Here is a 27,128-nt window from a genome sequence, read left to right as displayed (position 1 = left end):
TGGAGTTGCCCTGTGAAGGGTGAAGCTGGGACCTGAACTTTGCATGTGACTCCTGGGTGGATGGGTTGACTGCTAATCAAGGGGTCCTCCATGTGAGACATTTTTTATTTCAATTATTTTCTCTCTCTCCTTACTCCCCTTCCAGTGTTGGTCTGCTTTCTCTGTCCTCCTGGGTAGAACCTAGGATCTTATGGCTGCTAGCCAAGCACTCTAACACACAGCCACATCTCCCACTTGTTTCCCTGTTTCTTTTAAATATTTATTTATTTATTTGTTTGTTTATTGGTTTTTTGAGACACGGTCTCTGTGTGTAGCCTTGGCTGTCCTAGACTCACTTTGTAGACCAGGCTGGCCTCGAACTCGCAACGATCCACCTGCCTCTGACTCCCAAGTGCTGGGATTATAGGCGTGCGCCGCAACGCCCAGCTAAATATTTATTTTTTTAATTTTAATTTTATGTGTTTTTATGTACCTGAATATGTATGTGTATATACTCTCTACACATACACACCCCATGTATGTGCAGGAGCCCCAGGTGGTCAGAATTGGAGTTACAGGTGGTAAAGAGCTGCCATGTTTGTGTTAGGACATGTCCTGGGTCCTCTGAAAGAGCAATAAGCATTCAACTGTTGGGCCACCTCTCCAGCCCCTTCTCTAAGTTACAGCAATGGTGGCACAGCCAGCCACGGTGGCACAGCCAGCAAAGGCGGCACAGCCAGCAATGGTGGCACAGCCAGCCACGGTGGCACAGCTAGCAAAGACGGCACAGCCAGCAAAGGCGGCACAGCCAACAAAGGTGGCACAGACAGCAATGGTGGCACAGACAGCAATCACTTACACTTGAGTGTGGAGCTGAGGCTGATTTCCCTTTTCTAGAGGGGTTTGAGGGTTATGGGTCATGTAGAACGGTGAGAACAGCGTGGCATCAGCCCATCAGTGGGCAGACGGAAGTCAAGTCCAATCAGCAGCTGCCTTTGCTTAGGGGTCACCTCATTCCAGCGTTGGATGAAAACCCCGTCCATTCCCATCTCCTTCATAGCTAACACTGGAGCATCTCCTGGGTGTACCGTGCACATGTGAAGCCAGATTCTGCCGTGCAACCCTCTTTCGGCTCTCAGTGCCTCTTGCTTCTGTGGCATCACTACACTGTGGCTTGGGCTGGACAAGTGATGTGGGAAGTACTTAACACCCACACGATGGGTACCAAACCACTCATACCACAGAGATAAGCTGTGTCTCTGGGGGAAAGAAAGATGCATAGCTGCATCCTCAGGATGAAATCTTTGCAGAGTTTCTCCCCTTACCCAAGGGAGGCATTGGGAAAAACAGGCCTCGGAGGCCCTGGAGAAAAAACAAGAGCAGGTGAATGTGGAATTTCTCCAAAACACAGGTCTTAAACAGAGATCACCTTTATTGGGGGGAGAGCTTCATTTTGAGAAAAAGAAAAGAGACAAGGCAGAGAGAGAGAGACTCTGCCAGCAGATACCTGGGCAGCCATGTGTTTCAGCTTTACGCCAGGCAGAGGGAGCTCCTGACCACAAGCCCATCCTGATTGTTCCTTAAGACCAAGGTTATCTACTCGGGCTGCTCAGTGCACTTTCTTGAACACTTGCTTGCAGATTACACCCTCTGCTCTCATCTCCTGGAATGATAAAGACACTGGTTATTAGCTAAAGCAGTGCTACACTTGAGGCCCAGAGCATCTCTGGACAGGGACTTGGAACACAGTCAATGGCTAAATGTGTTCCCTATGAGCTCCACTAGTTCCTTCGAAAGTTGATGGAATGGGGTCCACAGAGATCAGGTTCTCTGATTCCTATCGACAGAGCTGGGTGGGAGAGGGGGTGACTCTAAGGTGATGAGTAGGAGCCAGCGATGGCTTCCCTCTCCTTACTCCCTTAAAAAGCCGAAGAGCTATAGGAGCCCTTTAGGCCTGGGATGGTCTGTGCCAAGGCTAGAGAGACTTGGGCTCTGAGGCATGGTTCACTAGGTTGCTTCAGAGTGGTACAGGATTTAAGCCTGGCCTATCCACTGGAATTACCAGAGCTTGGAAATAATGATTGAGTTGCCAGTATCTTTGTGGGTGGATCCTGCCTTCTAGGTAGTTCTTTTTTCTCCTTTTTAAAACTTTATTTTTATTAACTTATTTTATTAATTTATTAACATTACATCTTTATTGTCTCCTCCACCCCCATCACTCCCTCTTTCTCCTCCCTCTTCCCCTAATCCTCAGAAAGGGGGAGCCCTCCTCCCCTATGATCTGACCCCAGCCTACCAAGTCTCATCAAGACTTCCTGCATCCTTTTCCTCTGTGGCCGGACAAGGTGGCCCCACCAGAAAGAAATGATCAAAGAGCAGGCAACAGAATTCCTGTCAGAAATAGCCCCTCCTCCCCCATATTAGGGGACCCACATGGAGACTGAGCTGCCTTAGACTACATCTGTGCAGAGGCTCTAGGTCCTCTCCATGCATGGTCCTCGATTGGTACACCAGTCTCTGCGGGCCCCTCTGAGCCCAGATTTGTAGGCTCCGTTGGTCTCCTTATGAAGCTCCTGTCCCCTCCAGGTCCTTCTATCCCCCAAATCCTCCATAAGACTCCTTGTGCTCTGCCCAAAGTTTGGCTGTGTCAGCATCTGCATCGACCCCCTGCTGGGTGGAGTCTGTCAGAGGACATTTGTGGTAGGTCCCCATCCTGTTCCCTCTCTTCAATAGCTTCTGGTGTCTATTCCATTTGCCCTTCTGAATGAGAATTAAGCATCCTCCCTAAGGTCCTCCTTGTCATGTGGCTTCTTTAGGTCTGAGGAATGTAGTGTGCTTATCCTGTATTATAAGGCTAATATCTACTTATAAGTGAGTACATACCATGCGTGTCTTTCTGGGTCTGGGTTACCTCACTCAGGATGATTTTTCCTAGTTGAAGCTTTACTCGTAATAGCCAGAATCTGGAAACAACCTGGATGTCCCTCAACTGAGGAATGGATAAAGAAACTGTGGTACATTTGCACAATGGAATACTGCTCAGCTATTAAAACCAAGAAAAGCATGAAATTTGCAGGCTAATGGAGGGAACTAGAAAAGATCATCCTGAGTGTGGTGACCCAAGCAGTTCTATGAACAACCAAGACAGTCCAATATCTGCCCACGGGGGCAGCTTCAGCAGACTCTTGCCGGCTGACAACGGCAATCAAAGTCTGCGTCTTCTTAGTTATTGGGAAGCAGGGCTGGGAAACTGAACAGTTGTGTGACATTTACTAGAGTTTAAGTGCTGACTGAAGAGTCCTGAAACCCTTTGAGAATCAAAGTGAAACCTCAGAGAACCCTCTGCACCCTGATTTGTGGCCTGTGGCAGAGAGTGAGGGGACACTGAGATCATACCTGCCCCTTTTGCAGTGAAACAGAGACCCAGGGTGGATCCTGAGTAGAGGGTGGACCCCATAGAACAGGCTCCATGCAGCTGGCCTCGTCTCCTTGCAGCTCATACCCTCACAGCTGCAGAGCTCAGAGCAAGATGGCATTATGAGGTGAGGATGAGGACAGCTGGGGACCCCCCCCCCCCGCCGCAAGGCACCCAGTGAGTGGCCCAGAATTAAGTTCAAGGTCATCTGGACCAGGCTCATTCTGCAGAAGGGTGGTTGGGGAGTTCCATGGTGGAGGAGTGATAGGGACTTCCCCCTCAGAGGATACTGGCCATGTTAGCTCGCAGGCACCCAGGTCTTTGTGCTTGCTTTTCCCAGGCAGAAGATAAGAGTAGAAGTGGCTTCCACCTGAGGCTGACGGTGGAGAATGGTCCTTTCCTGGCCCCTGGCCTAAAGCTGAATTCTGCTTTGCTCTCGTCCGGTTTTGCACAGGGCACATATATTATCTGGAAGCAAAGGTTGGCTTTGTGCTTTGTGGAAGTGCAAAGGGACGTGCAAGCAAGCCTCTCAGAGTTCCACATCCTCACCACCAAAATAGGAAGCTGATTCTCATTTCCAGAGAACAGAAGGCATTTCCAGCAGACAGTACCACCAAATGCCTCTCCACCTGCTCCCCACTGCTGGACCTTCTTGAGTCAGCCTTAGACCTCTAAAACACAATGTATGCCTTTCTGAGTCACCGAGGCATCTTCTCCAGAAAAGAGCCAACGGTCTAGCCATGGTTACCTTTCCCAGTGTCCGTTCACTCCTCCATGGAGTGAGGGCCTCTGGGGACACAGCCTGGGTGCCTACCATGGAACCTACCAGGTGCAGCTCATCACCCTCGATCCACTGGGTCCAGCCACGCCCCTCCTTCTCGCCCTTCTGCACACACTGGAGCTTGTCACCATCCCAACTCACCGTGGTCTGCCAAAACAGGAAACACAGTAGTCAGATCTGGCAAAGCAGCTTCCCCACCTCTCCAGGACTGAAGGAGACGGAAGCCCCTGACCTCAATAATTTAAGATGCGCGTATGGCAATTTTAGTGTAGAAAATTCGTAGCCTGCCCACACGTTTTTATTAAAATGTGTGGATCAGTTTTAAAATTTATGAAAACCTTCATACATTCCATTTAAAAGGGCAATTAGGAAGGAAAAAAATGTTACTATGGTAGGGTTGGGAGAGGGAATTGGGAAGGTTGGGGCTGAGCACAGGTTAGGGGTACGCCAGCTGGGCCTGGCCCTGATCTTGACTGTGAGAAAACCCCTGCCTATCCCCGGAAAGTTCAGTCATTCAACATTTTGCAATACCTGCAAAGCCCCACCCATGCCCACAAAGAGCCTTCACCTCACGGGGAGAATGACCTCAGATGTCCGCAACTAGCTACAGGGGTTAGCCCACAGCCTCCTGTCTCTCTAAGCCAAGTCTCAGTCTCAATGGTTGCAGCCTGCTGCGTGGACTTGGATCTTCTTATGTGGGTCAGGTTGAAAGACTTGCTCAATTTATCTGGGTTGTCAGGCCATAGGTCAGTGGGGCTCTGAAGTCCCCTCTTCCACTGTGCTATGTGGCTTCTTTTTATAAAGGCCTTATGGTCATTGGTACTTCAAACCAGACTCCTTAGGAGGCTAGGAGTAAGTTAAGGAAGGAGAGGCCAGGAAGGAAGAGATACTGGGATGGACTCCAAAGAAGAAAGGGTGACCTGTAGGAGATAAGTTCTTGAGGTAAAGGCAGAGGTGGGATAGTGTAAGGTGCAAGTACTCAGGACTTGAACTGTGTGCCGAGTCCTCCCATCCTGCCGGAGATCAGCCTCCAGGCTGCCCTTGATCTGAAACACCGCCACATCCCATGCTTGCACCTTCGCATCTTCACAGGGCATGGAGTCCCCTTCCAGAAGCTGAGATGAGAAGACAGGCGATCCCTGAGGTGTTTCTATTTCCTTGGAGCAGTCAGGACCCACCCAGGAACACGGGAGAGGGAGGACTCCAAAGAACAGGAGCTCAGTCTAGTCTCCCTAGCATGACCAGGGAGGGACCCAGTGCCTACAGTTAACAGGCCCTTAGCTGGGTGAACAGAGACGGCCAGGACATCTTCCGCATACCGTGCCCACCTTCTTTCAGATATACATCCACACCATAAGGTAAAGTCCTCGCCATGAACCCTGCTTCCTCCTGTGGCGGGAAGGGCTCTCTCTGCTCACCCTTGCTCACTGCATGTCTTTGGGTGAGTCTTTAACATGCACTGAGTCCCCACGGTACCACCTGTCATGAGGGCACTGACTCTCAGGCCCTGGCTTTTGAGAGCTCAGGTTCTGCTGTTCTTGTTTTCTCTGCCACAACCAGTGTCGCATCAGGACATCTACAAATCTGGGCAGTGGGGTGGAGTGAGGATCCTCCACTGGAGGCCCAAGTCCCCTTTCTCTTTGTTGCTCTCTAAGGTGCACCAACCCCCTCTCTGGGCTTGCTGTGCATGACTGCCCTCTGCTGTTGAGATGAGCCTGCAATGAGATATGGACGAGGAGCTGGGAGATGGGTCTGTCTCAAAAGTAGAATTCATGTAAAAGGCTGGTGCTAATCTTTGCTTAGGATACTGGTACTAGGGAGACAGATATTGGAAGATCCTTGGGAGCCTCACCTAATCTGTGAACTACAGGCTAATGGGGATCAAACAAAAGATGGAGGATGAGGAAGAGAAGAAGAAAGAAGAAGGAAGGAGAAGGAGAAGGAGGAGGAGGAGAAGAAGAAACACAAAAGTAAATGGCACTCCTGATGAGTGACTCTCAAGGTTGACCTCTGGTTTCATCACACAGGCACACACATATGTACATGCTCCTGCACATGTGTACACACACACACACACACACACACACACACACACACACACACACACACACACTGGCTAGACATTTCAGAAGGCACAGTGCCTGCTGCACAAGCTGATGCCCTAAGTTTGGATCCCCAGAGGCCACATTAAAAAGCCACATGCGATAGCGCACACGTCTGCAATCCCACTGTGACCCTAGCAGCAGATGGGAGGTAGACAGAACTGCCTGAAGCCAGTGGACCGATTAGCCTAGCATAAACAGCAGCGAACAAGAGGGACCACGCCTAAAACAAGGTGGAAGGTGAGAACGGACACCTGAGGTTGTTCTCTGACCTCCACACAATGCCACAGCACAGGTACACCCGCGCTCACTGACATGAGCACACACATAGACATAGGACAAGGAGGCAGGTACAGATGGGTGTGCACCACTCTGCACAGACATACATCTGGTCTCATTCCTGGAGGGGGTTCACAGTGAGTCAGGGCACAAGAAGACTTGTGGCTCCTCTCCTTGATTTGGAGACTCACTTGGGGCACATGTGCAGCCTCAAGCCCGAGAGAGTCCAGTCTCACATCAGAATACAGTGTAGCCCACGTCCAGTGAGACTAACAGGCAAAGGATGTTCTCTTGTCCCAAATGTGGCAAAAAGCCATGCACTGGGTACCATCCGTGCCAGGCTTGGGATGGGGAGGCAGACTGCGAAATGAGTCCTTGGCTTCAAACAGCTCCTCAATAACACTTGGTTTCCTCAGCAAGCGATCACCCTGTGTTTATGCAGAGACTTACTCTGCAGGTGAAGGGCTCTTGACCCCATCTATAGGCATGGACAGACTGACTGGATCTCTGCTGTGATCTACAGCTTTGCTTTTTCCTGAACAGTTAGGCAGTAGGCAGGTTCACACCCTCTACTTAGAAGAAATGGAGACAAGACAAGTCTGTGTAATTTTGTTTCTTCAGAGAGACCTGCCGAACATTTTGGTATGTTTCTGTCTGGCCGTCTATTACCATGCCTATATATTTCTGCTTTTAGAAAATTAAGATTGGATCATTTGTGCCTTTATGCCTTCATTTCTTCACTTATTAGAGACAATTTCCACTTCTAGAAATAGTATCCATAAGCATTCTTTTCATTGCTAGGTTCTAGCCAGAAAACAGCTACATCATTTGCCGGGGCCAGAGTAGAATTGAAAATGAGGGTCCCTTATTTAAAAATGCTAATGATTTGAAGATAGCAACAGCAGGCAAGTGTGGAGGCCCTCAGGGCCTCCATTGCACTCAGTCACTTGAAGCTGGCCCTGGTGGTTGTTTTAGTGAGCTATTATTCAGCCAGTTACCTATTCTTGGACATTTGAGTATTTCACAATTCAACACTAATATAAATAAGACTTCCTCCTATACACAGTTTTCAGCACATGATTTTCTCAGAGCTTATGTCCTAAGGAGGAACTGTCTCAGGGAATTGTGTGCAGGCTTTTAAAGCTTTTGATGACCATGCCAACTTGATCCCCAGACTCAGACCTGTTTACCCTTCATGGCCTGGGTCAGAGAATGGCCTCAACTGGGGTGGACATCCAGGAGGTAGGGTGGGCTTCCGGCCCCAGGAGATGGTCATTCTTTCCAGATCCTAGGACATATCAGGGTACAAGCAAAAGTAATACCTCTGTTTATGGGGCTGTCTGGTGGCAGGTAGAAGGTCAGGCACTATGGTTGATGGAGCAGTCCAGGAGCAAATGCATACCTAATGTATACAAGCCTTTCAGAGAGTCCTACACATGGGGACAAGGTCTCCTGCTTGTCACCTGTCAGTGTCCAAGCCCTTTCCTGGCCCCAGCCAAGCTCCTCTTGACTCTTGTCAGGGGGTAACTTAAGAGTGCAGATCACTCTTGACTGTCCTGAATATGGAGGGGCAGTTGAGCCTGGAGAAGTTAGGTGACCTTACCAGAGTCACTTGGCCTAGAACACGGACCTTGCATAGCTCAAGGGAACCCCTATTTCCCACAGCAGTCCACCTGGTAGACACCTGCTTAAGTCAGGTGTGTTTTGTACTGGTGGTCCCACCGCTTGAGAGACTGAGGTAAGAGGCTCACTGTAAGTGTGAGGTCAGCCTAGCCTACCTGGTGTTTGTCTCAATGACTCGAAGTCTGGCCTTCTCTAGGAACATGAAAGAGGATGTGGGGAGTGTCAGAGAGGAGGGCAATCACTCAGAATGAAGCGAAGGGGGAAATGGTGGCAGAAGGAGGGGACAAACAGGCAATCTTCCTTCCTTCCTTCCTTGCTTGCTTGCTTGCTTTTGAGGTAAAGTCTCCTTACGTAGCTTTGGCTAACCGGCAACTCACTATGTAGATCAGGCTGGCCCCAAACTCAGAGATCCACCTCCCACGTACTGGAATTAAAGGCATGCCCCACCATGCCCAGTAGTAATTCCTTTCCTATGACACAAAATGTAAATTCTTCTTACAGCCTACTCTATGATCCAAAAACATCTTTGGCCTTCCTCTGAGGTCAGTGGCCAGCCATCTTGGAGGCCATTTGATCCACCTGCCTAAATTTACCCAATTAGTCTGTATCTGGGGTGGCAGGTCACTTCAGTCAGGGAGCTGTTCCCATCACTTTTCAAATCTCAGAGAGACTGGAGGGGGGGGGTGGTGGTGACACCACCTTGACTCAGAACTCCACCTTAGACACAAAGGCCAGATACATCTGAGGACAAAGCAGGGGACAGTCACACTGCAGCTCAGCCCCTCACCAGTTCTTATTCCAGAACCACAGGAAGGTACAAAGTGGCTGGAGCCAGAGTGGGTGCTTTTAACCAAAGCCAGACCACATTTTTATTTAAAATGAACAACAAGTCACGTGACTTTGCCTGTGTCAGCAGCTTTCTAAGCCATGTGCCATGAGATGAGTGAGGATTGCTTTATACCACTCTGACAAGGGACTGCCATTTCAAAAGCCATTATCCACCACCCAACTACTCAGAATTCTAGCTGGCACTGTGTCCAGGAAGCCTGGGTGACCCTGTCCTGGGGGATGTCCTAATGCTCTTTTGTCCCTTTCAGGTTGTGACAGACAGTGGCCTGGCATGACCCATAAATGCTGAGACTCCATGTGGCTCTCAGAAAATGTGTGACATTTATTAAAGTTCCTACTTGCTCCCACTCATCCACTCCAAGGACAAGGGTGACTGGTCACTTCTACCCTTCCACACTTGTCCACCCAGCCTTGCCAGGTTCTCTCTTCCTGGACCAGGCTCTGGGTCAGTCTTGTCTCTGTGGGTCCAGAGGCAGGTCGTAAGAGGAGCCTTTGCCTATGAGGAGTCTTGTCTACAAGCCCCAGAGTCAGACCCAGCTCTGACCCCAACACCCACACTCTTTAGATTTGCAAGTAAAAGTCAAAGGCCTGACAGAGAGTTAGCACTTTTTGCCTACAGTCTGTGAAGTGTTAAAAGATAGTGATTGGCCTGTCCTCCTGCAGGTTGATTTTAACACATGTAGGGGTTTTTCTCTTCCTGGGGGTGTTAAGATATCTTTGCTGCTTGTATTAAATCTGCTGTTGGGTGGGAGGGGTAGAAAAGCCCTAAGCCCAAACACATGAGGGCCAGGCCCTCCCTGTCCTGGGAGCTTGCAACAATGTTTCAATAATCTGCAAGTATTAGAGCTGGGGGTGGGGGCGGGGCGGGAACCCTAAGCTTCGGTAAGGTTCAGGCTGCTGCCGCTGGGGCTAGCCACTCTCAGTTCTGTCCTGCTGAGAAGTGCAACGGGTAGGCAGTGGCTTCTCTTTTTCTGGTCCTCTTCTAGGGGAATTACCTAAAATCAGTACATTTAGGAGAGAAAGCCAACTTGTTGTGAACCATGATGAAAACCAAATTAATAAGGCTTTAAACACGTAAGTGACTAATTAGAGACATAAAGACCACTAAAAATAGCCACCATGAATGAATACTGCCGTAACAAGACCTTTGGTGGGCTCAAGAGAATGCAATTTGGCAATGAAGAAGTTCAGTTCTACCACACAGATGTTAACAGCAAATGATAACGCGAGTCTTAGGACAGACAAAAAATATGTTCAGATTAATAATCTTGGTATGTTATTCCCCCCTCCCCAGTCGTTTTGGAAAGGGCCTGGAGTCAGTTTAGACCATTAGAGTGCTAGGGCACTCACTGAGGCCAAGGTTCTGAGGAGGGGGTGAGAAGCTAGGTTGGAAAATGGTAGAGGTCTATGCCACCTCCCTGTCCAGGCATCTGGACAGCTTCCTGGTTGAAGTGACAGCATCACATCATGATCACCACCACCAATGGTCACCATCGTAACAAGTGTGGATACTCAGAAAGTACCAGGCAGGGTACTGAGCAGGCTGTGAAGCGTGTCACCTCAATACCTCAGGACCTCCTAGGGCAGCTTTAGAAATGTGTGGTCTGAGGAGTGAGGGTACCCAGCTGTGGATCTGTCAGAGACTGTGCTCAGCAGTCCCCTGGGAGGATGTGCAGCCTGGCTCTGCAGGAAGCAGCATTCAGCAACCATGGTCCAGCCCTCTCACAACCTCCTGCACACCGGATGCTTGAGGGAAGGAGGTGGAAGTGAGGGAAAAGAAGACTAGAAGAAAGGAACGGTAGATCCTGGGTAGCTGACATGCTGAGGTCTGAAAGCAGAAGGTTGTCTCAGCCTGAGGGCAGCCCAGAGTAGGTGTGGCCACGGGTGACAAGAACTGATGTCAGAAAGACAGAGTTCTGTTAAACAAACAAACAAACAAACAAACAAAAAACAGGAGGTGCACATCTTTAATTCCCAGTGCTTGGGAGGCAGAAGCAGGCAGGTCTCCGAGTTCAAGGCCAGCCTGGTCTACAGAGCAAGTTCTGGGACAGCCACGACTCATAGAGAAACCCTGTCTCAAAACAACAACAACAACAACAAATTAAAAAAGAGGAGGAAGGGGGCGGGAAGGAAAATCCCAGGCAGAAGGAACAGCCTAGGAAATGCAGGTAGGCCAGGGGAGAAGGGTCGCATGGAGGAACATGGGTCACAGTTTTAACCTCTTCCTGTCAGACTCTGAGCCCACAGCCTGTCCTCTATTCCCACAGGGCCACCTTCCACCATGGATCTTCATCCAGCAGGCTGCAGGGGAGTCTGGTACACTCCACTTCTGCAGCCTCCATTTCCTCATTGCAAATGGTGGTTATAGCTCTACCAGAGAGAGGGGGGGGGGAGGAAATGGGTGGGTGGAGACACTGACCCACTGCTGGCCTCACCCAGCCTGGTCTGTAGTATGGAGTGGCACTTGCCTTTTTAAACCTTCCATTCTCCTAACCCTATTATATCTTCCCTGGATGGCCAGGTGTCCCTTCATACATGTGTCTATCCCAGAATTTATCTCCTGAGGTGACAGTTAACAGGATGGGAGGAAAAACAGTAACAGCCCACCCCCACAAGCAGCTACCCTGAAGGTTTACTCACACTCCAATTATCACTTAACTTTCACCAAGAAGCCGTTACCCCCCCCCCAGACTTTCTAATTACCCCCATTTCATAGATTAGTGGAGGCTCAGAGAGGGGGGAATAATTTCACCCAGAATAGCAGTTCACACAGAAATAAGACATCAAAGGAGGTCGGACTTCAGAGTTGACAGGTCACTTTTAGACTCTTCAGACAGAGTGGGGCATGGATGAAAAATCATGTACAGGAAGATAAGGGATATTTGTCTCCCCCAAATTTGGGCTTCTTGGTGAGTCCTGTGGCCTCCATGATTGGATAGAATAGACTTCAAAACAGACCTCACTCCCCGGCCACTGACGAGCCCGTCACATAACACTGCTTCCTGAAGGGACCCTACATTTTCCATCCCTAAGCGAGCTCTGACCCCTAAGGTAACAGCCATGCTTCTCTTTGCTGACCACCTGGAGTCACGTTGCCTGGATCCAAATCCACTGGGTACCTATCTGTCCTGCGTTTTAGTTTCTTCATGTGCAACGTGGGAAGAATTAGGGCACCTTCTTCATAGAATTGTTGTAATGATTAAAATTAAAACACACACACAAACACACACACACACAACACGAAATGCTTACAAGAAGGTTTGGCAGAGAGGAAATACCTGGCAGACACAATCTATCATCAAATTGGATTATTAAAAGTATGATATGATCAATGGCAACCTTATCCTGTTCTGTGGTTTCACTTAATGTTCCTCTAACTAATACACTGGAGCCCATTGCATTAGGTCTTGAGATACAGAAGGAGGTCTTTGCTGTCTAGAATCTCACATACATTAGCAAGAGATATAACACCCGCAGAGACAGTGCTTGGGGGAAAAAGGAGGATGATGGCACGATGGGAAATCCAGACAAGACCAACAGAGCAGGTAAGCCTGGGCTGGCTTTCTACCGATGGCTAAGTATGGCTTCCAAAAAGAGATCGTCCCAGAGAAGTGGGCAGAGCGGACAAAGGAAGACAAACACCCAGGATGGGGCCAGGAGTGTAAGGTGTGTGGCAGGAAGTAGGGCTGGGGAGGCAAGAGGCTATATCCTAAGGTCATAGGGCTGTCTGCACTGGGGGTGTCAAGCTGGGGAGCAGCATGGTGGTCGGGTTCCCGGAAGATGTGAAGGAGGGGCTGCAATGCTGAGGGTGGGAGAAGGGAGGAGACTGAAAATACGAAACCCACAGAAGCGCTGCACTTGGCACACGGCCAGCGCAAGAGATGTACATTGTTACCACTGTTGTTATTACAGGCAGGATATCCAGAGCAAGCCGACAGAAAGCGGGAAGATGGAGATTACAAAGCAGAGTCCTTGGCACTGGTCCGTCAACGAATTGCCCGTAAATACTTTTATCTTCACAGCAGTGGTCCCTGGGACGAACATGCCAGTCTTTCTAGCTACCCATGATGATTCGGTATTTAGGAAGCCAGCAGGAGGCAGCTTGTTCTCTGAGTCACACAAATTCAAAAGTCACAAATATCTAAAGTTGGAGTCCAAGGCCACAGTTAGGAAGTGGTGTGACCCCGGTAGAGCTCTCCCACCCGGAGGGTAAAGAGGGAAGGCAGAGCCCGCTGGAGAGCTCAACAGACATGTGGTTGCAGTAGCTCTCAGGGCTGTGTCTATGGGGGCAGTGAGGGACTTTTTTTAATCAGGAAACTGCACACAGACACCTTTGTGCAAACTTAAGGAGGAAAAAAAAAAGCTTTCCTGGAATATAAGCCTGGGTAAGCCTGTGTGTGGGCCGAGCCAGAGAGTAGGGAGATTTTCTGACTCACAGCCCATTGCCAGACAGATTTTTTTTTCCTGTTGGCTGGATGTAAGACCAGTTTCACTGTGAAGGCGGGGAAGACGGCTGGGGAGCCTGTGTTTCCTGCCATCCGTGTCTGTATACATCCATCTGGTTTACACTTCTTGCCTGCACAACCCCTACCTTGTTCCTGTACTCCACATCAAAAAGGAGGCAGGCTGGTGGGGAAGGCGGGAGGAAAGATGCAGTACTGTCCTTGTATTATTCAAGGTGCCAACCTGGGGTGTCTGCACATTAGAGGGAACCCCAAGCGGAAGTCAGAACTGTTAATGATATAAATGCATTTTAATGAAGGGTTGTAGACAGCAGGGCAGGTTCCTGGGCGAGTCAGTGGACACACCTCCCCCCGTGTGTGTGTGTGTGTGTGTGTGTGTGTGTGTGTGTGCGCGCGCGCGTGTGCGCGCACACGCGCACACACGTGCGCTCTAATAGCTCTAATACAGTTTAACTTACACAAAGACTGGGTGTGTGTCAGGGGTTCTAGACAAAGAAGTGGCTGATGCTACCAAAAAGGATTCCCAGAGAAAGGGGACATAATCCTTGTTTTCAGGAGTGTTTTCAATCAACTCCAAATCAAAAACATCACTAAATACTGGAGACAACAGGGAAATGACTAAAGCTAACCCCGAGGGCTGTGACAAATGGTCACAGGAGTAACTGTCAAAGGCACAAACTCCCAGGATCCCCCTGGGCCCTCACAATGGGGATGCCAGTAGGAGGTCTTCACAGGGAGTGTTGACTTGATGCTCAAGCCTTCCCAGAGGGCTTACTGTCCCCTTGGCAGACCACAGGATAGTCTCCAGAGCTGGGCTCAGAGGTGAGAAATCCCCACCCTAACTACAAAGGACAGGCTCGGGCACACCTGCTGTGACTCCTCTCCCACCCACTCCCATTAGTCAGAAGCAAAACAGCCCAATCTGGATGGACCTTCAAAGCTTAGCCAGAGAAAGGGGCTGTGCGGCAGGGCATGGTGACAGCCTGTCACCTTATAACACAGCCAGCTCTCCTGAAGCATCAGGCAGTGTTTGTTTAGAGCTCTGACATGCCCTGCTTATTCAGGTGAGGAGCCTGGGTTCCGTCCTGAAGTAGAGGGGTGAGCCCTTCTCACCACCAACAGAGTTCAGGAGAGTTGCCAGGAGACATGACAGTTCGGATAGGTGATCCCCGAGCCCCCGCGGATTCCAGGCTTAGCCCTTACCCTGTGGCCCTACTGGGAGGCGGTGTGACTTTAAGAGTTGGGACCATTTTTGGAAACATTTTGGTGATGGGAGGATATACTCCCTAAGGGGCTACTGGGACACTGTTCTGATTCCAGCCATTTCCTGTGAGGAGCTTCCTCCCGAGACCTCCCACCTCGACGCTGGCCCAGAAGGAACAGCATCAACTAGTCATCCCCCAAAGCTTGCAAGGCTGCAAGCCAAAATAAACCCTTCCTCTTTTTAAGTTAAGTCAGCTCAGGCGTTCCGTTACAGCAATGGAACGCCGACTGACACGGTGACTTCAGAGCTCCTAAGAAAAGGTCACACACATCACACATCTGCTTTCCTCTCTCAAGACTCTCACTCGTGAAACTTAGCTGCCACAGAGAGTAAGTGTACGTGAGCCATCTGGAGAGAGACTCCTTGAGCCCCCAGCTGACAGGCATTCAGTGGGGGACATGTCACCCCTTCTGAACTTTGCTCATATTTGTAAATGAAGTAAATGACTGGCTTTAAGGTGCTGGTTTTCAGGGTAGCTTACCAGTCTGCAATATATATATCCATATTTAATTCCCATAGTGCCTTAGGCGGGTATGGTCTCCGGTTCCTCTTTGCACATGAGGACATGAGGACTTGTTTCTTCAGCTGGAAGGTGAAGCAGGACTCAATTCACAGCCTAAACTAAACGCTCTGTCATTCCTCATCTACTCTGCACATACTTGGTCTGTTCACCTCCACATCCAGCCACGTCACTGGATCACTGTGACCCTTAACTATCATGGATTGTTGCAAGACTGGTGTCCACAGGCAGTCCCTGACCCTGTCTCCCGAGGGGACAGGGCTGTACCTGTCATCACTCATCCAGCCCCAAGGAATGAGCAGCTTTAACACAGAAGCAACAAAAGTTCTTGCTCTGCACTAGGATGAGAACGCCACAGGAACCTGGGCCTGGCCAGCTGTTCCTCACAGTATCAATGGCGGGGTGGGGGAGGGGGAGGCTTGGAGCCATCAGAATCAGCAGCAACCGGGGACTTGTTAGAAAGACAAACACTTGGGCCCCACCCCAGAGATCTGATTGAGAAACTTGGTGGCAAGACAGGCTCAAGCCTGTGAAAACTACTGCTGGGTGGTTAGCTCAGGAGCTCAAGAGTCTTGAGTGTGTCAGGATGTGTCCAGGCACAAAGAAACAGAAAACCATCTCACAGGGCTTAAGGAGAAAGGAAGATGACCTCTTAGGTTAACTATATAGAAAATTATATTAGTGTTGAGAACTCCCATACCACTCCAACCTTTCTCTCTCCCTCCCCTTCCCTCCTTCCCTTGCTCTGCTTTTGTTCCCGGCCTTGTTGTGTTTTCCCCTTCACTTGGAGTTCTCCAAGTAGCCACAGAGAGTGGCAAGATGGGTGCCAGCCCTGGCCACAGAGAGCCTCGAGCTTGTGTCACACCAGCTTAGCTCTCTCCCATAGTCCTCAGATTAAATCCTACAAGAGGATGTGACGGGACCAGTTGGGGTCCCATGCATCACCCTGGCAACAAGCACTCATTCTGGCAGACAAATGTGTGGGTCCACCAGGACCCAGGAAGGGAGTAGGGAATTCCCACGCCAACAGTAAAAAAGAAGTGTCTCTTTGAATGAGAGTAAGGAAGCCATGACGGCCAGGAAAAAATAAATCGACCAGTTGTGATTTATTCGGCAAACAACCGGACCTCCTCGATGAGTGTGCCTTGATCCTCGGTGGTCTAGGTGTCAGCTGGTCCTATTTCGCAGGTGGTGTGACAGGTTGGGAAAGGCACTGTGTGTTATCTCTGTGGTCCATGGAATTGACCCCTGGGGAGGCAGGCAGAGCAGCAATCACACTGCCCATTTTGCAAATGTGAAAACAGAAGCAGGGTGTCTAATCAGTCGCCACCATCACGCTGCAGCCTGCTGTGCTGACAGTAACATCAGCTCTTCCCACTCCTCCCCCGCCCCGCTGACCCTGTGGACGCTCCCTGTTCATCTTACAGACCTTGGGGCAGAGATCCTCACAAACACGTCAGTCAGAAAGCTTCCTGGGTGAGCCTGAACCGAGGAGGCTCATTCTCTGAGCCTCTGATTTTCATCTATGACATGGGTAAAAGGATCCTCGCTGAAGAGCCTTTGCTCTGAGGACCAAGGTGAGGAAAGCGGGGAGAGCACTTGATGCAGGCGCAGTCATGATTTACTGCCTGCTCTGTTCCCTCACTCCTGCCTTGCAAAAACCTCCAAACTTAAAAAGCCAGTGTGAGTCCCGAAAGCTACTTTGTACATTTTGTTTGGTTGCTTTAATTCTTCTTTTTATAATCCTCAAAAGCATGCTGCTGACACTGATTTCAAAGGTCGGAGAACTTTAGCTAGGACATGAAAGAGATCCTGTGTTGAGGACTTGGAAAAGACCCAGCTGAATGCCTGGGCCTGATCTGGGCAGGGGCAGCTCTCAGAAGGCTCCCAAACCCAACAGCATCCGAGCTCTGCAGCCCTGAGGCATTAATTTCACCACTGGCATCATATTTATTAACATAAGAACCCAAAGATCTCTTTAATGGGTCAAGAACAGGATCAGGAAGCTGGCAAGACTTTAAACCAGAGCGCTAAGAGGGGCTTGATGGATTTCATGTGTTGCCATATCTAATTAGATGCCTGGCAGGATAAATGGGTAAATGGGCATTTTTCAAGGATGTTAAGGAGGGTAGGGAGAGAAACACAGACGGTTTAAAAAAAAAAAGATTCAAAAAATCCCAAAGGGCGGATAAGAAGAGATGCCTAAAAAATACCATGAAGTAAAAACACTATGCACAGAAAAATGGAATCTCCCCATCTCTCTTCCCTTCCCTCCTTCCCTTTTCTTCTCTTCCCTCTCTTCCTTTTTTCCAGCTGTAGGTAGACCAGACACGTGTGGCAAGGCTTTCCAGACAGACTCACTGGGAACTGCAGCGCTATTAACCTTTGAGGGTTAGTGTATAGGCTGGGTTGGGCGTGGGGGGCCCTTTCCGTCCCTTTTTGTTTTCTTCCGCTATTTGATTTTTTTTTTCTCTTTCCCTTTTATAATAAAAACAAAGAAAGCAGCAGAGGGCCAAGTGCCGGGAGTGGAAGGCAGGCCCTGTGGAGGGGTCATCCCGGGTTCAAAGCTAGATACGGAGGCAGTGCCAGACCCAAGTGAACAAAAGAGGCCTCTTCCAGGGAAACCCCAATCTGGTGTCTACCGTGGGGTGACAAATGGCCCTTCTGCCACCAAGGATGCAGAGCCAGGCTCACTGCTGAGGTTCAGTCTCATCCCACAGAACCCACTCAATATGGAGGATGGCTGAAGACAAAGAACTGAATGATTCTAGGGATTGTTTTGACTGGAAGTGGGGGCCCTATTTGAGGGAGCCCTACCCGGATAAACCCATGCAGGTTGACTGTATTTGACACTCGTGGTTGGTCTCTTGTCTGATACCAGCAGAGTGTGGGCAAAGGAGACAGAAGGCGGTGGAGAATTCCCCTGTGCCTGCTGGGTTTGAACCAGCCTTTCTATACATCTACCAGAACCCAGGCCTGTGTGGCACCGTGGTCATGAAGGATCTCTACTGGCCAGACTAGTAGGCTAAGTGGTGGCAGGGTGGCAAGGGAGGTAAAACAGAGCCAGTACAGAGAGATGCCACCTTACTCTAAAGGAGAAGCTGCACAGTAAAAAGAGACAAATTGCTACTTGACCCTGGACCTTGGGTACCAAGGTGGGTGAGGATGATGACAAGCCGCTCATATAAAGAGAGCACTGGCAAGTGTCCACGAGACCCACACAGTGAGAGAGAACGCAAGCTCGCTGTTTTCAGCTCTTAATGTTTTGTTTTGTGAGAACAGTCAGACGTAGAATTTTTTTTTCCCCTCTCCCTGTGAAATCTTAGAATCCTTGGCCCTCATTGGCAACTGGCTCAAACGCTGTGCAGGCCAAACAAAATACATCTGCAGGCCGGATTCCATCTTCTGGCTGCCGCTCTGAATACAGATAAGATTCCCATAGAAGAAGAAGAAACAGAGACATTGCGCCAGCAGCCTCCTGGCCCTTTGCAGAGGAATGTTAGCCTGGCCCTGCCTTGCTCAGTAAGGACACTCTGATGGCTTCTCAGGTCATATTTAGGTCCTCTCTCAGGTCTTCATCACCTGGTGTCCCTCTGCCACGTTTTGCATCTCAGCTACAAGCTCTTGCAGAGCACCAGGCTCCACCGTGCGTGGTCTGGTCTCCTCATTCTCCTTCCCACCTTGTCCTTCAGGACTGCGCTCAGGGGCTCCCTCCTGGGGGACTCCTCCAACCATAGCTACCTTAGCCCCAGCTCTGTGACCCTCAGTCCTCTATACTGCTGCCATGAATGAGTCTGCAACGGCCCACTGTTGTACCTCACTCCTCTGCTGTCCTGGGCACCCAGGAAGCTTCCCCCAGGCTGAGCTCAGAACCCAGCAAGAAACAGGTCCAACATGACATCTATTTCTCAGACACTTTTCTTGCCCTTTGCCCTTTCATTCCTTTCCTCTTTGGCTGGCTACTGTTACTTCCTGTCTATGCTACCAACCTCAGATCAGACTTCCTTGTGAATGAGAACTGTCTCTGACCTCCTAGACCAAAGAGTCTCTTAGTTTAGATCATACTACAGTGTGACTGACTGCCTTAGACCCCCCACTCCCACCCCACCACTTACCACTAATCTTCCTAAGCCCCACTCCTTCACTGCACTCCATGAAGACAGGATCCTCACTGACAAGAGAGGAAGTGACATGAAATGCTTGTAGAGCCCAAGGAGAAGGATAAACAGAGCCCATGACTAAGCCTAAGTCAAAATGAGACTCTGGTACCCGATTGCAAACACACACCTCGAAGGCTGGGGGTTTCTCAGTACAGTGCAGATGGCAAGCTTGGCAGAAGTGTTAATACTAGGGGGCTCTTCAAAAGATGTTGGGCAAGGGGCCTCGGCATTCATCTGTGTCCTTTGAGGCTCTCTGAGCTCTCCTGGTTGTTATCCTTTACCTACCCCAATATTGTTCTCCACTGCAGTCTACACCTGCACACTACCCAGAGGACAGTCCTGAAGGAAGGGCTTCTTTGCACTTGAGGGGGCCCAAGGACCACCCCAGCAAGAACAGAGGGCTAGGTCCATCTCCTGGATTATCTTGTGTATTGGGGGGTGGGGAATAAAGATATTTTAAAAAGACCCTTGTGTCTCCTTTTTGCCTATCAGACCACTGAAACAATGGACCCCAAGAAACTGGAATTCCCTCAGAAAATTTCATTCTGGCAAAAAAAAAAAAAAAAAAAAAAAAAGCCTAAAGCCTTTGCCAGCCAGAGACCAAGTGGAAAGAGATAGCTACTTGTTACAGCTCATGACAGCAAAGACAAAGGGGGGCAGTGGTGAGCAGGGACATACCTTGGCAGGACTGCTCAGACATGCAAATCTCTGGCCCTGTATTTAACCTTTAATCTCACTTTAGGACCCCAAGATGAAGTTGGGGGATGGGCCACTGGGTCTCTTTGTCCCTTTTTCCAGTGTGGCCATGTTGACTAAATTTCCTTTCTCTGTTCTTTACTATTCAAGTTGTCTTTTAAAGAATTGGTGTATCCAGGACAGGTAGCTGAGCCTGGCTTTGTGAGGTACAGACTGTGACCCCAACACTGACAACAGTCTCACCTCCCAGAGAATAATGCCAACAAATTGTGCAGCAGTAAAGATAGCAGCAGCAGCATCCCCGCATGACCCTGCATGAGCTGCCACTAGGTTTCTTCACTTGTTCAGGCACCAGCAAAGTCTAAGAAAGGTGTCCATTCCTCCTTTTTTTGTGGTCCAAATCCCCCACCCCCACCCCACGTCCCATTCCTTCCCACTGGTTGCAGAAGGGACCTCCTCCAGAGCCCTAGGATCCCCTCCAGCCTGCCCATGACTTGCTCCCTTTGTCTTCATGGAGAACACTGTTTTGGTCTTTGGGTGTCCGCTTTACACAATAACTGTGTTCCTGGATGTCACGGACTGTACTCTGTGTGTGTTGTGTGTGTGTGCGCGCACGCGCGAGCCTGGTGTGAGGGAGGCAGATTGCTCACTCAGACCTTCCCGCTGCCCTGCAGGGAACACCACTCGAAGGTTACCACAGGAAGAAATCCTCTGTATAAAGTCAGGGAAGGGTCAATGAATTAATGTAAGGTATGACATCACAGGCACACAGCAGATCAGGAACAAGAATCGATCCAGTACAAGCCAGCACAGTCAGAATCGCAGTGACCCTAAATAACGCCACATCTGATGTGTTATGAGATCACCCCTAAGAGGGAACTGGATTATGGAGCAGAGTTCCATGTAGTGGCCCGGTTCCCCCTGGAAGCAGTCTTGGGTAATGGAGAGAAAGCAGCCCCTGTCTGAAGGTACCCATTCTGACTGCAAGCATCCGTGCCCGGAGACTAGGTCAGCAGTTCTCAGCCTTCCTAATGCTGTGACCCTACCACAACAGTTCCTCACGTTGTGGTGACTCCCACCCATCCCCAACCCTAGAATTATTGTTTTGTTGCTACTTCATAACTGTAATTTTGCTACTGTAATGAATCATCATGTAAAAATGCAGGACAGCAGATGTGTGACCCCCTCCCCCTCCAAAGAGGTTGTGACCCACAGGTTGAGGACTGCTGCTTTTGAGCATGGCATTGTCCTACAATAGTCCGTTTCTCCCTCCCAGGGCCTCTCCAAGGACACTGCTCCTTACAGCCCCCAATTCCCAGTGGCAGACTCAGATACTGGTCAGGTGGTTTCCCAAAGAACAAAGCAGGTAAGGCTGAGTGGTCCTCCTGGAGCTCCTTCACCCTCTTCGGCTGCAGCCTCCAGAACTTAGCTATACTGTTTCTGTATATGTGTGTGTACACATACACACACACACACACACACACACACACACACACACACACACACACACACACACACGCTGTCCACAGAGGGGCCTGGGAGAGCGTAGGGCAGGATGTGGCCTTCAACCTAAGAAGACTCAAATACCAGCTCTTGCAATTTTCTTCCTCCCAGTAACCAGCTTATACGGAGTTCCCAGTGGCCCCTTCACTGAGTTGTGGTGGGACATCACAGAGTGCACAGTATATGGCAGGCCACCCTAAACATCCTTGGCAAATGAGGGAAGGGTAGCAAGCTTCCTCTTCTGCAAAGCAAGGCAGCTGCTGGGAACAGGCATAAGCCAGGTCTGGACCCAGCCAAGCAAGAGACACTGGGAGTATCTTGGCCTCCCAGAAAGCCCAAAATGTGGATGGAGACCTGAGGGTGACCTTCCGGAGGCTGCTGAGCTATTGCTAATTGGGGTCTGTGGGTCACTAGTTTCCCACTCTTGGGACAGGAGGGGCTGGGGCCTACCCTGCCCCTACTGCCTCTTCCTCTGACCCTGGAAGCTGGGTACAGTTCCGTGGGTTTAGGAATTGGGTGAAAGGTTAAAAGGAAGCTCAGGGCTCAGTGGGTATCAGTGTGGTTCAGGGCCAAATCCCAGCTTTGCACCAAGAACTGCAGGTCAGGGGACTTCCAGCCGGGGGTGGGGTGAGGGATGGGGGGGGGCAGTGGGGGGATGGTGGTGCCCCTGTTCCCTACAGAGAACTCACACCAGATCATCACTTGGGAAAAACTATACTTCACAGGGCTCCCTGTTTCTCCTCCTTTCTTCCTGTTCTCCACTAAGGAGTTTAGGGTTTTGTTTGGAATTCCAGGCCCCATCCCCACTACTCTGCTCCCTCCCCTCCCCACTACTCTACCTGATTCATTATGTTGATTTTTATCTATAAAATGAATGAGCTCCTATCTCCTCACAGTTAGGGTGAGCTTTGCTGAGGCCATGTGTGTCTGAGCACCTGGCACAGAACCTGGACAGTGGGTGCTGGAGACTCAGAAAACTGGAGCCTTCACAGCCAACCAAACAACCGATTTTGTTCAGCCACCAACACTTGAAGACTAGGTTTTGCCTACCCTGACACCAGATCTCTGGTTCCTCCGGATGAGTTAGGCCAGCTCTAGGACAGAGCCCCTGGGCAGGAGACACAAAGGGATCTCACCATGCATTTGCGGTCGTCTATGCCGGTCAGATCCTCCTCAAATTCCTTCCCAACCTGGAAGTCCATGATATAGTTCCGAAAAGTGCTCAGCGTGCGGATGATCATGTGGTCGCCCTCCTGCACGATCTCTTTGTCCGGCTTCAGCAAGTTGGCGATTTTGCGCAAGGCCACGTTGACATCTAAATGGGAGGCAGAGGCAGAGAGTTGTCAAGAAAAAAGAGAAGGGAGGGTTCCCTAGCTAGCAGGGTTCCGGAGCGTTCGCAACTGAAAAACAAGGTTGGGACTCCTAGTTCACTTTGCGAGGCCTCTGAGAGGCGTCTGTGCCTTTCCTTTCCTTTTTTATTCTTTTGAAAACAAAGTTTTGTGTTTTGTTTTTATTTGCTTTTTACGCCCTAGACCTTTAAAAACAAACTAGCAAAGCTAGTCCCACTCTACTAACTGAATTATCTACCTCTGGGGTGAGCTATCGGACTCTTGCTACCAATTAACCCTAACAGCTCGGGGCCCTCTAGTTTTCTGCCAGCACCGTGCTCTGAGCTCGGGGTGGCAGGGTCTGCGGGGAAGCCCGGGGATGCGCACCACTGGCCAAGCTTACCCAGCGCTCGCAGATACTCCTCGAAATTCTCGTTGCTCAGCATTTTCCAGTACCCATTGAAGTCCACAGGCATTTTGGAGACAGACTGGGGATGATCCGACACGGAGAAGGCAGGAGCGGCTGTGGGCTCGGCCTCGACAGAGGCTGCCAATGCACACCGGGTGATGGGCGGCTAGGAAATGGGCGCCCTCGGGGGACACCGACCTCCGCGGGGCGGCGACAGCTGGATTCCAAGAGTGCACAAAGCCCGCAGGAGGCTCCATTGTAGCAGCCCCTCCTCCGTGTGTGAGAGGGCGGGACAGGGGCGGGGACTGTGGCGGGGGCGAGGATGGTGCGGGGGGGGGGGGGGGGGAAGGTTAGTCCCGAATGCTGGCCACCTCCAATTCAGACCTTCCATTCGTTCTTTTCACTTCCCCAGCCTAGAAAGAGGAGACGTGAAAGGGGGAAGGGTTACTATTGGCCTTGATTTCTGTGCACCCACCACCCTTCCCTTGGGAGTCCTTCAAACGCCTGGAATCCTCACCCACAGGCCTTTTGAGTGTTGAAAACACTCCTTCGGGATTACCAGTGACATTAAGGCAGGGACCACTTAGAGGCCTTTATCGAAAGCTCCATGCCAGTGGTCTGGCCAGTTCAGAAAAGCTGTTTAACTCCGGAGATGAAGAACAGAGCAACTGCGCACAGCTTTCCCAGAAAATAAAGTATAAAAGGTGCATTGGACAAGAAATCGCTCCAGGTGAAGGCATGCACGGTGGCCACAGACCCAAGGCTTCTTGCAGGTGGCCTGTCATTCTTCCTCGGGACACTGTGTTTTCTTCTCCTTCCAGGGAAGGACAGTACAGCCCTCTCGATTCTGCACTTTTCCTTTTTTCAGTTACTATGTTCCAAACCTGTGCATAGAATGAATTCCCATTGTCTTTGTAGGCTTCCTCTGCTTGCCTGGATCAGGGTGGGGATGGGGGTGGGAGTAGGGGCGGGAGCGTGGGCGGGTAGGGCGTGTTCTGTGGCTTCTGATCCTTGCTGCCATTGGCAACAGAAGCAGTGAAGACCTTTATCACATCTCACCTGCCACCTGTGTGCTACAAAGAGATGACATACAGTGGCTGACTTTTGACTTACTAGAGACCTAGGAGCCTGGGGAATGAGATGTGGTATGCTTTCTTCTTGATGCCGAACCCATGCCTCCCCCAGTCCTCAGTGTGCGGTTGGCTAAATGACGAAAGGGTGGGGGAAGTGTCCTCTGGGAGAAAGGTTGGGATTTTAGCCCATCTCATTCCCAAGGATTCTCACTGTTGAAGTGTGTTGTGGCAAGCTGTCCTGTATTCTGTAGGATTTTCAGTAGCACTCCTGGTCACGTGACTCCCTTAAGTTCCGCAAAGATGCCTCCAGGTATTGTCAAATTCTGGGCTTGGGAGAATCATCCAGATTGAGTGTCATAGCCATATCCTCATCATATCCTTGGTCTCTGTCCCTGATTCACTCTGGATTGCTCAGGTTGTGGGTTGTAATCTAGATCCTGGCCCTGTGTCCCCTCCCCAGTTAGTGCAGAGCTGGGCTAGGTTGAGTAGCCAAGGCAGCCCATCCCAGCCCTGCCTAACCCAGAAGGTATAACATGTCACTTCTGTGACCAGCCACAGGGCTAGGTCCTGCCTGGGCCCGAATCATTTCATCTAAGGTACTGTGTGAGGGGCAGTCACGACACACAGCTTCTTTGTCATCCTTGCTCACTGGAACAGAGGATTGGCCAGGGGTTTGAATGCTGAACTAATGGTTTCTCAGCCACCCCCAACAAGTCTAAAGCCCTTCCCCTGACCCCTCACCACCAGGTGCCATGTTAACCCTCCCCAGCCACTTCCCTTTGTGCCGAGTCTCCTGAGATGGTTTATACCAAAGCCCAGTGTGGTGCTCGGCACACAGTAGGGCCAGTGAGTCTTGGTCTGTTGCTGTGCCCAGAGCCTGTTTCTCTACTCTGTCCTGCCCCAGGCCTCCACGCCTCATCAGGGAAGACAGAGATCTGACCACTCCTTCTCTCCCTGGCCACTTTGGTCATCTCCTGTTCTGTTGACCTTTAGTCTGAGCTAGTTTGCTGAGCGTGTAGCTGGTCAGTTAGTTTACTCTCTGTCTATCTTACTGTCTAGTGCCCTAAATAGGTCTAAAAGCTCCTGCACTTCTAGATCTACCAGGAGACTCCCTGTAGTAGTCAGGGCAGTGGTTCTCAACTTGTGGGGGTGTAATCCCTTTAGGGTGTCAACCATCTCACAGGGTCACTTAAGACCACTGGAAAACTGATGTTTACATTACAACTCACAACAGCAGCAAAATTACAGTTACGAAGTAGCAACAAAAATGGTAGGGGGAGGGGTCACCACAACATGAGGAACTGGGTCACAGCATTAGGAAGGCTGAGAAGCACTAAGGTTAGGATTTCTATTGTTGTGATAAGACAAAGGCAACTTTAGAAAGAAAGGTTTATTATTGGCTTAGGATCATGGTGGGGAACGTGGAGGCAGGTAGGAATGGTCTTGGGGAAGTAGTCGAGAGCTCATATCTGATTCATAAGCCTGAGCAAAGTGTGCTGGGGATGAAGGGAGGATTTTGAAACCCGAAAGCCCGCCTTCTACATACGCAACCCATACATCCTCCAACAGACAAGACAAGACTTCCTCAACAGTGCTATCAACTGGGGAACCAAGAGTGTAAACATATGAGCCTGGGGAGGAGGAGTCATAGATGCTGACCTTCTTGTAGCTGTGTCAGGTTGTATCGTGTGGGTTTTAAGGCAGACCTCCTGTGTAGATGTAGCCCATGTCACACTGTCTGATTGAGTGATCTTGGGTAAGTTACTTGGCGTCTTTGTACCTTAGTCTCCACATTTGTAAAATGGGCACACTGATTACTTACCCCTCAGAGTGGTGGGGCCCGAAGGACAAAGATATATAAAGGACATGTCATAGAGGGCAGTCCCACACCCTCTGTGCTTGAGCCAGAGGAAGAATAGGCATGAGGGAAGAGGCAAGGGGGAGAGGCACTGCTGCCCTCTGCCCCACTCTGAGGCCATAAGACTTACTTGGTAAACTGAAGTGCAAAGTGCTCTATGGAAGTTGTAGGTACCAGACTAGTTCTCCCTCTGCTGATGGCTGCCTCTACCAGCTGGGTTCTGTAGAGCCTTCTGTGAGATGTAGGCTCACCTGTACGTGTAAACAGAAGAGCAACTATGGAGGAGAGAACATCAGAGATGTGTATGTGTGGGGGGGTGTCTCTGGGTGTTATCGATCAAGGAGGGCTCCTTAAATGAGGTGGTTCTTGTGGGAGCGTCAGGACAGACAGAATCAAAGAAGTGACAAGGGGGTACAGGGGAGAGTCAGCATGCAGCGGGAAGAAAGGGGCAGGCTTGGTCTTGGCAGGGTGCAATACACTAGGATGCCTCTAACTGGGCTTTCTTCACTCCCTAGTCCTAGGAATGAGAGTGGAGATTCACAACTAGTTCTTGGAGGCCCAAAGACTGCCCAGGTCAAGAGTGGCCAAGCCAATGCCTGTGTGGGTACAGTGGGAGGAGAAGGAGCAAGGAGCACTCTTGGGCTGTGGTGAGTAGGGAGCAGAGAGAACCACTGCGAAAGGGGAGGGGTTTAGAGGAACTCCAGGCCCTCCCTCTGAGAACCAGGAGGAAGCATGCTTTTACATCCTTCAGCTTTTCTCCATGGGATAACATACCAGAGGCAAAGGGAGCATCTTTCTCACATGACTGCCTTGTGAAGTGGACTGT

At 50.3% G+C, this 27,128-nt stretch overlaps 1 protein-coding gene across 1 annotated transcript; it reads right to left on the bottom strand.

Moving 5' to 3' along the window:
- Window positions 1-1,401: 1,401 nt before the first annotated feature.
- On the bottom strand, window positions 1,402-23,653 carry Rbp1 (retinol binding protein 1). The gene is given in 5 exon segments (XM_051140577.1): window positions 1,402-1,642; window positions 4,221-4,322; window positions 22,771-22,949; window positions 23,366-23,471; window positions 23,473-23,653. Coding segments are annotated over 5 exon segments (597 nt in total). The 5' UTR covers window positions 23,629-23,653; the 3' UTR covers window positions 1,402-1,588.
- Between the last annotated feature and the right edge of the window lie 3,475 nt (window positions 23,654-27,128).

This window comes from Acomys russatus, chromosome 32 (genome assembly GCF_903995435.1).
Source record: "Acomys russatus chromosome 32, mAcoRus1.1, whole genome shotgun sequence".
Classification (NCBI taxonomy): Eukaryota; Metazoa; Chordata; class Mammalia; order Rodentia; family Muridae; genus Acomys; species Acomys russatus.
This window is presented reverse-complemented; position numbering and strand designations above follow the sequence as displayed.